The sequence below is a fragment of the Eleutherodactylus coqui genome, chromosome 2 (assembly GCF_035609145.1).
Source record: "Eleutherodactylus coqui strain aEleCoq1 chromosome 2, aEleCoq1.hap1, whole genome shotgun sequence".
In the NCBI taxonomy this organism is placed as follows: Eukaryota; Metazoa; Chordata; class Amphibia; order Anura; family Eleutherodactylidae; genus Eleutherodactylus; species Eleutherodactylus coqui.
The window spans coordinates 155,718,756-155,731,558 of record NC_089838.1 but is presented as its reverse complement, the minus strand read 5'-3'; the positions used below and the strand labels follow the sequence as shown (position 1 = coordinate 155,731,558).

The 12,803-nt window shown below is 39.1% G+C and overlaps 1 protein-coding gene across 1 annotated transcript in view; it reads right to left on the bottom strand.

Moving 5' to 3' along the window:
• The window catches only part of MET (MET proto-oncogene, receptor tyrosine kinase), a 131,502-nt gene that overhangs the window by 59,142 nt on the left and 59,557 nt on the right, over nt 1-12,803 (bottom strand). Inside the window, exons 4-5 of the mRNA XM_066591808.1 lie at nt 7,798-7,932; nt 4,995-5,168 (exon numbers count right to left, since the gene is read on the bottom strand). Of these exons, the coding sequence (XP_066447905.1) occupies nt 4,995-5,168; nt 7,798-7,932 (309 nt within the window). The remainder of the gene's footprint in view (nt 1-4,994; nt 5,169-7,797; nt 7,933-12,803) is intronic.

Genomic DNA, 12,803 nt, shown 5'->3' with positions numbered 1-12,803 from the left:
CTTACTTTATCTTGCAACTGTAATAATTTATAATAAAGGAATAATTCAAGTGGCCGTGTTGGTTTTATCTTACTATAATAGCTGGACATTGATTTGGACATTTGAACATATAAGCACCTTGCGGATGTCTTTTAGTGGTGAAGGTTAGTTGCGTTATAAAGAGAACATGCAACCATGGCTCTTTCTGATGATCAGAGGAGCAAAATGCTCAATACATAAATCTGCACTTCCTGGTCCGAGTTCTTGATTATCTATTTATCACTGACAGACACTTTGTGAAATCAATTAAAATCATCACACCCGTCGCATATTTGGAGTTACATAACTATTAATGGTGAAGGTAATGACACATAAGGCACACATCACTCAATGACTAGCTCAGCCTTCAACAAACTCAAACACAAGACGACAGCAGGGACAGCGAATGTCTTCTAATAAATATTACATGCCTCTGTTAACATCACAGCCTTATAAATATACGAGCTAAGCATTTCTGTTGGTCTAAAATATATGACTGCCATCAGAAGTGACTGACTAGAATGAAGAGTGCATACAGATTTAGCAAAGTTTAACTTGACACTTAACATGTTAAATAAACCGTGACACAAAACAGGTGTCAGTCACAGTACAATTGATTCTGCAGGCCCTCTGTACAGCTACATACACATATTACCCGATTCCTGATCACAGGTTCCTGGCTGCCACATTATTTTCAATGGCAAGTTAGTTGCATGTGTGTGCAATCACAACTCCACTTAAAGGGATAGTCTGCCTTTTTTTTTTTACTGATGACCTATCCATATGACATATGGTTATATAAAATTGGAGGCACACAGATGTACAGTATCTGCCAGAAGCAAGTGCCTTAACATAGTAATGTAGTGTGTAAGGCTAAAAAAGACAACTTTCCATGTAGTTAAGGCTACTACCACTCCCCGAATATTGATCCACAGGAAAGCAAAAAACCCAAATCATGTAAAAGCCAATTTTCCCCATTTTAGGGGAACAAAATTCCTTCCTGACTCCAATCTGGCAAACTGAATAATCCCCGGATCACCGACCCCTCTGAAGTAATCTGTTACTATAACATTTCTATAGTTATAGTCAAGAAAGGCATCCGGACCTCTCTTAAACTCTTTTAGTGAGTTCGCCATCACCACCTCCTCAGCAAAGATCTATACAACATGGATCCATAATACAGCCATGTGCAGGAACCCTTAATTTGTTAAATTTCTACAGATTTTTACTTTTATGTATATTGCTAGTAGTGTTGAGCAAAACTAAACAGTCAAACCACTTTGCTAAAAGTTGGTGCGAACCCAAACCTCAAGCTATTTGTCTTGGCGAAACCCACTAAAATGGTTCTTCTTCTTCCCAACCACGCTTTTCAAAAGTTCTCTAACCACTAAGACTTTACGTATAGAGCTATAATTAAATAAACTGTTGCAATAGTCTACACATTATAGGAAAACACAATCAAACTTGATTTTCAGTGGTAAACATACTTTTAGGCAAGCATAAGCTGTGTGAAATGCTAGTGTCCATTCATTATTAGCTTACTTAATAAGTATGCTAATTCTAAGTGATTGACAATTTATGTAGTAAGAATAATTCTAATATTTCCATCTCATCATAAGCTGTTTAGTTTGAAGGGACTTGATCTTAAAGAAAAATAGTATGGGAGATAATAAACAAATAAAATATCCCTGCCATCTCTGTGACTACATTTTAGGCAAGCAGTCCAACCAATCAACTGACATTTCAAATGATTTGTCTTGTTGCATTAATCATTCACACTATATCTAGAAATGCATCTAGTTAAATACAAAATATATTCACAGGAATAAAATAGTATTAACCCTTTCCAATTCAATTTGTATCCTGGTTTTCCTAGGGGGCTTACTCTTTTTCTGCTGTTATACAACAGCGCTATATGCTGGCTAAAGCTAGTACTGCATGAGGTGACACGTTGGATAGGCTCCAACAGCAGAGAGGCTGGCAATATACAGTAAGAGAACCCCAACGGACGTCTTCCAACATTGGAGCTGTATAGCCTTAAATAATAATGTCTTCAGAGGTCAGACAGTGGATTGGAAAGGGTTAAAATGTAAAAAAGATAAAGCACTAAAACTTATGAAAAATCTAGCTCACTTAGTTACATTCACTACTGCCAATGTGAAATGCTCTCAAATATACTATACAGAAAAATGGTTTTCATTTAAAAGATAGTTTAATTAGTCCTTTATTTACAAGAATATCACCCACAGACGCGCTATGGACTGTGCAGATAACATATAAATGGCTTCGTAATACAAGTGCAAAACTTGAATCCCATGAGCTTCACTGAATAAAACTTACATTACCAAAAGGTTGTAAGTTGAGTTTGGCAGGAGGTCTCGTGCTGCAGCCATAACATTGACTCTTACATGTGGTGTAATAAGCAAACAATTCATATTTGCAGGTGTTTCAATGTATACGTTACTCATATGTATTTTATGTTATAATAAACAGTGTATGAGTCTGTCTATGCCCTTAGTTTGTAGGAAAAGGTTTTGCAGATTTGATATTGCATGGAACTACAAAATCAGAAAAAAGATCGGTCATTCTACTAACAATAATATAATGTAAGTCAAAATCCTAAACAAAAGTCCTACACCCATTAACCTTCTAGGCTATGGAATGTCCTTATACTTTTTATGACTCATTCTACTCTTCCCAAAATACTCAAACTAAGGTAGGACATAGACCTTAGAAATTGGGTATTAGAACTGATCATTTTAGTGAACCTTATCTAAAGATGTAAGACTCCTTTCACATCTTGTCAGAGACTTCCATAGGAGCTACACATCATGTAGCTCTGATGGAAGACCCTGATATATGCTGCTGTGGCGGTATACAGTGGCATATATCGGTCATTGCCCAGAATGTTATACAACCTGTGACACTAGGGGATTAGTCTCACTCAGATCGCTATGTTCTTCACTCAAGACAGATAGTGGTGACACTCTTATGAAGAGTGCCACAACTTTAAAGGTGGACTTCTTTACGACCTGGTGGCTGCCAGTTTTATTGCATATTAGGAATGGTACACAGCACTTTTACATTGCACATAGGCCGGTACACCAAACAAAACAAATCCTGGCCATCTGACCACTAACTGGACATAAACTTTGTCCTTCTCTAACATAGGTTTAGAGCCAACACTTCATAACTCATCCCAAGAGCAATATCATATTCACAGTCCATTACCACTACATGGCAGTACAGATATTGTCTCTCACCTCAGTCCTTCCCAGGGGTCTCAAGCTCCAGCTTGAGACTACTCCTAAACCCTGGCTCAACAGCAACTGTGGTTAAAAAGTCACGTCCAGACTTTTTACCTAAACTCACTCAGGTGAAACTTAACTAATCAGTAGAAGCACCATTTAACTGCTGGAACACTGTTATAGAGAGCCCGTACAAACAGTATACTTTTTTGAAATAGCCTATTGTATAAGTCTGCTCCGCCATACTTCTGGCCTCCATCACATGAATGGCTATGTACATATACTGTACGCTTTGAGAACTCTCCCAGTGCATATGCCAAATGTATTCACATAATGAGATGTTAACGAAGTCTTAGACTCCTTTAAATAAATATTCAGGGATACACTAATTGGATTTTTACCCAGACGCAGAACACTTCGCAACCCTGAACTATTCCCTCTTCCATTGGCTCATTTCTAGAGATGTTCTTGGTGTTGGGCTGGAAGCTAGCTTCATTTCCACACATAGTAAATGTCTAAAATAGAGATCCTTCACTTGTCTTTCTTTAGTAAGAGCTGAAGCGAAAATATAGATCTATAAGGGAAGTCTCATATGAGTTAATTTGAATTGTGGATTCCGCGATCGCTGTCGAGCGGATGATACCTGGGCATTGAAATGCAAGGACTTTTGCTCACACTTGCGTGTAAGAGGAAGAAAAATCGCAGCGTGCTCTATTTTATTGCGGATTCTGCGTTTATGGGCTCTATTTATCTCTGAGGATGTGTTCGATCCACAGTGCATATGCAGTTAACATTGCGTATGGATGCTGGTTCGTTTGCATGTTGCTAGGAGACCAGATACAAATGGAATAAAGAAAGCAGGAATTTGTAGGCAGACGATGCAGGACAGAATCTGGGGAGCATCACCCCATCCAGCCTGCTGTCTGCAACCTTAGCTTGTTCTTCTGGGCTCTTCCTCCACAAGAATAAGTGTTCCGTTTTTTTTTTAATGGTTTTTATACTACATTCAAAATATAGTATAAACTAGCCAAGCCCAGAGAGCAGTATCCCATTCTGAAGGCTCTCAGCACATCTTTCACGACGGCAGCTCAAGAGAATGTCACCTGAGTGATAGAAGGGGGTTTGCAGGCGGTCGGGCTACTTCCTGATGCCATACCATGCATGCAATTATTCTTCCGCATAGACGATATGCTGTCAATTTACGTACATCCGCATGGAAAACCACACATATATGTGACCATAGGCAATTAGTTTCTGTGATCAATCGGATATCAGCACGCAGAATCCGACCTGCTCATGTGAGCCCAGCCTAATACAACCAACTGTATTGTATGATAAAGTATTAAGACTGCCAATCAAGCAGCAGATGACACATACCTGGAGTGTAAGTATGTCTCATATGAGCCGTGCTGAACATCTATGTGACTCTGGAAAAGTTGTTTTTGTAGATCTGATTGCTCAACAGTTTACTCTGACTGCGAAAGCATTACAAAATGAGTTCATGACAGGCCTATTTCTAATGCAGATCCTTATGTCAGAGGGTGGTGTGATTTTAACTTGCAGAGTCCTGACATTTATGATTGTCATCTGTGACAATCTAAAATGGGAATATTAGGTAATATGTGATAGGGGAGGAAATTATCTGTCACAAACACCCAACCATTGAAACCCTCATATGAGTTGTGTCTTAACAGAATTCCCCAATATTCAATAATTCATATTTTTTACCTTACGAACGACAGGAGAGCAGATTTCTTGAGTCCATTCTTCATTTGAACAATCCTGTTTAGTGGAGCAATGATCATTGCACCAGCCGCACTTCATATATGCTGGGGTTGAGATGCAATTGCTGCAGGATCTGTGCTGTTCACACCCAATGCCTACTAATGGAACCTTCAGTATCTGCAATACATATACATATATAGAAATGAATACATGCTTAATGCAGTGTAGGATATCATGGGTAATTCCTATGCTTGACATGACGTGCCCAAAAGGTTTGTGACTGGCAGACATTTTGGTTTTTACGATGTTTTCTACTTCATTTTTGTAGCTCTTTTAGTCAGATGTTTCTATGCTATACTGAAGTACAATTATAAGAATTTCATAAGTTTTTAAACTTCACCTCAGTTATTGCAGCTCAACCCCTGTACAGTATACTCTCTGATGAAGCCCCCACCATACTGTTTGCATTATTTGGAAGACTGATTGTCTAGCAAAGAAAAGGTGAGCGCTACCATGAGTTCTGTGTCAGGCCAACAGTAAAGCATCCTGATATTATTCATGTGTGGGGTTACTTCTCATCCAAGGGGGCAGGCTTACTTAGAATTTTGCCTAAGAACACTGCCTTAAATAAAGAATGGCATTTACACATCTTCCAAGAGCAACTTCTGCCAACCATCCAGAAGCAATTTGGTGATGAACAATGCTTTTTCTAACACAATGGAACACCATGTCACAAGGCTAAAGTGATAACTGAGAGGCTCAGTGAACAAAACATAGAAATTTTGGATCCATGGCCAGGAAACTCTTCAGATCTCAACTCCATTCAGAACCTGTAATCAATCCTCAAAAAGTAGATGGACAAAGAGAAACTCATAAATTGTGATAACCTCCAAGCACTGATTAGACAAGAATGGGTTGCAATCAGTCAGGATTTGGGCCACAAAGTAATATCCAGCATGCCTGGACGAATTGCAGAAGTCTTGAAAAATAAGGATCAACACTATAAATATTGAATCTTTGCCTATACTTGATCCATTTGTTTAAAAACTTATGAAATGCTTATAATTGTAATTCAGTATATCATAGAAACATCTGACTAAAAAACCTAAAACACTGAAGAAGGAAACTTTGTGAAAACCAAAATTTGTGTCACTTTCAAACCTTTGGTCATAATTGTCCAGGAATCTTTTTGCTCTTGCCAACTTTGGTATTGACTTTATCATAAAGATTACACATGTCAAACATAAATTCCGCCACCTCATTTTATGTGGCCTGCCAACCGTGCAGCAACCTAACAGGCACTCCACTCACCCAGCCTGCAGCTCCGGTCCGGTGGCAGTGCAGAGCCTGTCACCCTTCCCCCCTGTTGTCTGAGTGTCCCATTCTATATGCAGTGCAGACCCCGAGGGGAAAGGTCAATGGTAATAGACTTAGAAGTGGCTGCTGGACTGAGGCTACAGGTTGAGTGAGTGGAATCTCTGTAGGGATGCGGGTCGACCAGAGGCCATTAAAGGGGTTGCTATTACTACTGGGACTACTATGGGATCACTATTACTACTGGGGCCATTATAGGGGACACTATTACTACTAGAACAACTATGGGGGACACTGTTACTACTGGGGCCACTATGGGGGTCACTTACTACTGGGGTCACAATTATTAATGGAGTTACTATGAGGGTCACTATTATTACTGAGGTCACTATGGGGTTCACTTAATAATAGTTGAAACTAATGAAATCCATTAGACACTTCTAGGGCTCCCATATGTCTGTTTTAATGTAGATCTGTCATCAGAGTGGGTTGCCCTATGTAAAAACAGCAGAGAATGGAGAGAGGTAAACTCTCATATTAGCCAAAATGTTGGCAAAAATACTGTGCAATTTGGCTGACTGAAGCAATTAAATGATACACCAGACACATTTATGAACCCAATGTATTCATTCTATGCAGTATCATACACTGCAGACAGTGTTACGAACTACTGAGAGGGGTAGGTGTAGGGAGGGGGGCACGTCTAATAGTCAAGTAGCACAATATTTTTATGTTGAATTGCCTAATAGAAGAGTGAATCTGTCTCCAACTTGGATTGCACTAATGGAAGTTTGTTTTTTTCCCTTCTATATTCTCTATGTTGTTATCTGCAATGGTACTAAAATCATTCTGTAATCCTGCTGACTCAGATAATAAAGAATGTGTAAATAAAGGCTCTGGCAACTGTATTACATCTTCATGCAACCCATGAGCTGTACAGAGCTCTTCTATAGCACCCATGGAGGTCTTTGGGGCTGTATTGAATTTCACATGGAGACACAGAAGGTTTTACCTTGTAGATCCCTGTATGAATCTAAGATCGGAACAAGATAACATTTTTTACTTATAACTACTTTCTCAGAGTGGAGTTTTCCTTTTACTACTACTTACATGGTGGCATGTAGTGATCAGATAAAATAGAGGCATATCGTGATCAGGAAAAAAAAAAAATACTGTCTTTAGAAAGGCCTTTACTTCCTTGTTGGGATGATAATGACAATGACATAAGCCTACTTGTGTGGATCCTATGTTTGTCTTCGTGCTATTGCTAATGTTAGTACAGAAATGGTTACCTACAACATGGAATTATGCATGAATGCAAGCTGATAGAACAGAAAGTATCTCTTGAATAAAACATTTTGTCCAGATCAATAGATAAATGACAATATATTGTATTATAACATTTACTACGTTTATCTTTCATAATGATATGTTATATTGTGCATAGAATAATATTAGACATACTATAGAGCCCTGCTTGGCTCTACCTTACCTTCATTCCAGTGCTAACTAAAATGTATCCATTATCCTTGGCTGTTTCATTGATAACTACTGCTGGAGATACAGGATGTGCATCAAGTGGAATATCAACATGGGGTTTAGCATGACTAGAACGAGATACAGCAACCTAAAGAATAAATAAAACAGAAAAGATCGGAAATGTATTATTTTGAAGCATATTTGGGCAGAGCACTGAGAACACAGATTAAATACTGAGGGTGCTGACTACTTCGACTGGTGCTGTTCATCACATTTATCAAACATTGGTGCTATAGTGTCCACACTGCTGAAAACTGTTTCAGGGAAGACACTTGAATGAACAAAAAGTGAACTAATTACACTGGTTAACAAAATAAATTTTTTCTCATCATAAACAAAAATGCATTTTTCTAGACCAACTTTTCATGTGGACTCCAAATATACATTCGATTTTCACGTACCATGTTTAGTTTTTAAAATATGACCTATGATTTTTACCGATTTTATGTTTACTCCAGACTAGTGCACCTAAGTGACACATATCATGCACATTTATCATCAATTCAATCCATTTTCATTCATATTATACTTTTTACCAAACCAAACATTAAAATAGCTGTGAATAGGATTTTCTTTTGTACATTTTGTCAGGATCATCATGATACAACATAATTGTCATTCATCGTTCAACTGTTGGCCGTGTGGACACTGAACGCTAAGCGTTTAAAGTCATATGATCCAATGATTATTGGAACGAATCTGTCTGTGTAAAAGGGCCTTTAGTTTCAGATGGAGCTTTTTTCTCATAAACAGCAATTTTCCAAAGAATGAGGAGCTGGAACTCTTGTACAAAAGGAGTGCTTGCTTTATTTTATTCGTGCCATATAAAACAGGATTCAATCAGATGGAGAACGCGTTTCGAACCTTGAGGTGAACAAGAACCAGGTTGAGGTTCGAAACGTGTTCTTTGTCTGATTGAAACCTGTTTTATATGGCACAAATGAAATAAAGCAAGCATTCCTTTTGTACAAGAATTCCAGCTCCTCATTCTTTAGGAAAATTGCTGTTTGTAACAATACCGCAACGACTGGGCGGTGTAGCTGGAAGAGAAAGAAGTGCTGCAATAACGGAGGTGATGCTGAGTAGGGATGAGCGAGTATACTCGCTAAGGCACTACTCGCTCGAGTAATGTGCCTTAGCCGAGTATCTCCCCGCTCGTCCCTAAAGATTCGGGGGCCGCCGTAGCTGACTGGTGAGTTGCAGCGAGGAGCGGGGCAGAGTGGGCGGGAGAGAGGGAGAGATCTCCCCTCCGTTCCTCCCTGCTCTCCCCCACAGCTCCCCGCCCCGCGGCGGCACCCGAATCTTTTGGGACGAGCGGGGAGATACTCGGCTAAGGCACATTACTCGAGCGAGTAGTGCCTTAGCGAGTATACTCGCTCATCCCTAATGCTGAGCCATCAGACGAGGTGAGCTACTCTTCTCCTTTTTTCTTATAGCAGCATTAAATACAATTGTAATACAACGGGAAATAACTCACTTTGCTTAAATATCGCCCTGTAGACATATAAACAGAAGCAAAGGGATTTGTACTGTATGATAAGGCGTGAAATCACGAAAATTGGACTTGACTCATTTTGGAAAAACGCTCCTCATATAAACAAAAATGCTGCTTATAACAGTGGAAAATATGGAGATAAAAGAGATAAGACTGAACTAAGAAACTGTGCTAGTTTTAATTTGTTAGCATAAGGGTATATTCACATGGATACTTGCGAGTTGCGCCGGATATCTTTGGTGTAACTTGCATCAGACAGTACATGGACACCCCAAGGTGTGCTATCTGATATGTGATTGTTCTCAGCAAGAGAAACCAAGTAATCCTGTAGATAGGATACCTTTTAATGGCTAACAAAAATACATGATGTTACAGCAAGCTTTCAAACCTACTCAGGGTTCTTCCTCTGGCTTAATGGAATATATCTGAAGATATATTTATATGTGTATGCTTCTTCATATTGTGTATATATAGATGTATCTTCAGATCTATTCCTTTAAGCCAGAGGAAGAACCCTATGTGGGTTTGAAAGCTCGCTGTAACATCATGTATTTTTGTTAGCCATTAAAAGGTATCATATCTACAAGTTTACCTGGTTTCTCTTACTGGGAACAATCACATTTTTCTCTACTGGCTAACATCGTACCAAACTTTTTTCTTTCTATCTGACATGTGGAACATCACACATTAAATGTCCAAACCTCGTCTGTCAATTGGACAAGAACAGCATTTCTTTCCAATTTCAGACCAATTTATTTCAATCTGAAAATGGCACTGAAACATCTTTGTGTAAATATACCCTTAGAGACAATCAGTAACACAGAGATGGCCCATAGTGATAAAAGATATTGACATCCTATTGCCTGAATACTCCGGCCAAGGAAAAAGGGCTTGTTGATTACCCCTTTGGCATCTAGGGTACATTTCCTGCCAACACCCCCTGGTACATTGTGTTTCCTTTTGAATTAAATCCTTTTTATGTCATGCAGCATGTGTACTCATCCTGAGGTGTTTCTGTATTTTCAGAAGAAAGAAATATATATTTGGTAGTTTTAAAAATTAATGTTATTGTACGATTATTGAACACAGGCGCAGTCCTTGGTTGTGAGACCGTGTTTTAATGTTTCCACAAGGTTCTTTGTGCGAGGAGCTGTCATTCTGTCTGCTAGTTCCCCACTTCTTATGCTTCATGCTCTGATTCCCGCACATAATGAACACAAGTGCTACCTTACAATAAGTGACCCAATCTGCAGTTTAACAAATTCATTATGAAATAAGGACTGACGTGCCTTTCACATTTCTGCTGAAATATCTAATTACCTTGCTGACATTCTTTGACTGTAGAAGTTGTACTAACAGGCTTTACAGTTTCCAGAAGACTATCCATAGTAAAATACCTGATTCCCAACAGCTGTACGGCTCGCACTCTTTCCCAGCCGCAGCGACAATGTGAGGAGCCCAAACAGCTGCAACTTTTCAGAAAAAAAAACGAGTATGAAAAGCTTTTCACCAAGTCCCAGCATAGGAAGGAAGTGAAATTGTTTCTCTTTTCCTCCTTCTACTTGGCAGCTGTATGGAGAGCTATATTATCCGTCTGCTTTGTCATATTCACACTGTCTAATAAAAAGCTGCAAGTGAGCAGGAGACAAGCCCTAGCACTTGTGTAGCCAAAACATCTCGCTGCTATTAACAACTCCCGGCTTCTCACTAAGCACATCTGCCATAGTTCAGAAAGTAACCTTTTTGTGTCATCTATATAACACAAAATCTGATACACTTGTATTTTGTGTGCATGCAAAAAAAATATGGTCCTGCGCTATTTTCCTGCATATTTGCACACTACGGCCCAATAGAAGTCTATGGGAGTTGTGCAAATACACACTCAATATGCATGCAAATACATAATATGCTGTGCAATTCTGCAAGAAAAAACACACCTGGACCTAATAAGGCTAAATAGCCTTTTAAATCACGGAAAGGTTGTGTCGCGCATGTGTGTGATCTGGCCCTGCGTGCACAAAAAGTACGGTACTGTGCACATATCAACTCATCAAACCTTGTTCACCGCACATTGTGCTGAGGCAAACATATACACATAGGCTTGTCTGAAGCCTTCGTTAAAGAAAGACTTCACTTTAAGCGCTTATTCACACAAATGCAATAGTACTGCATATCACACGTGCAATTTGTAACGAGTAGAACCCATTGATTTCAATGGGTTTGTTCAGGACTGTATTTAGTTCATGCCAAAAAATACAGAGACTTTTCTATTTTCGTGCGGATTGTGCACAAAAATAGCATATAATAAACTAATTAAACTTAATTCTCTATTGAAATCAATGGGAGCATGCCTGCGTGTTATTTTCGCCTGCAAATATGCAGGGTCTGCATGCACCAAAAATATAGTAAAATATGCATGCACACAAAAATGTAACATCCAGCGCATAAATACGCTTACGTCTGTGTGAAGCCAGCCTGAAAGGGGTGATCCAGACAAAAACTATTTTTGTCAGCCTACTAAATACATATAAAGGAAAACAAACTCACCTCCCCCAATTCCCTATCCCTGTTCTAATGGTAAGAAGTCCCTCATGTCTCACTCTATGATGCAGTGACGAGATGACTGCCGCAGCCAATCACCAGCTCACTTCAGCGGTCTCATGTGCCTTTGTTGGGACGTTAATACTGCTGCAGCAGGAAGTAGGGAGCAGAGGGGGACAATGTCCCCAATGGGAGTAGCAGGGGAGCACATATGTTTCTGCAGCAGATTGCACAGTTTCCCAATTAATTTTGCCTGGATAACCCCATTAAAGTCACTTTAACCAGTATATAAAAGGAAGTGTCTATTAAAAGTTCCTTAACGTGTACAGATGTAGCACACATTAACTTGACGCTTAACATGTTAAATACATAGTTCTTGCAAACTTTAACTTGCTTTTTTTCCAGTGACCTTTTTTAAGTGGCAATTTAGAGTTTGTTAAAGTGTTAAGTTAAAATGTGTTACATCTGTACCAGAATTACCTATTTAGATAGTTAGTTACAAGTTTACAGGGGTTGATTAATAATTATTAAAACTGATTATAATCATTGAGATGTGAACAATAATCCCTTTGTGTAATGGGCCTTAAAGGGGTTTTCTTCCAAACACAGCTCCACCCTTGTCCTTGGGTTGTGTCAGGTATTGCAGCTTAGCTCTCATTCACTTCAACAGAGCTGAAGTGCAATACCACTCACAACCCTAAGGACATGGGTGGAGCTGTGTTTGGAGGAAAGCAACCATGTTTTTCTAACCCTGAATAATCCCGCTACGATGACTACTTCTAAACAACTATATATAATACTAATAATATGTTTGAAAGTGACAAGCTTCTCACATTGCTCTACTCTACATGTATAGAGTTGGCCCTGACATGAATCTTAAAACTCCAGAATTTTTTTAAACCAAGAACTGTGCTGAGAAATGA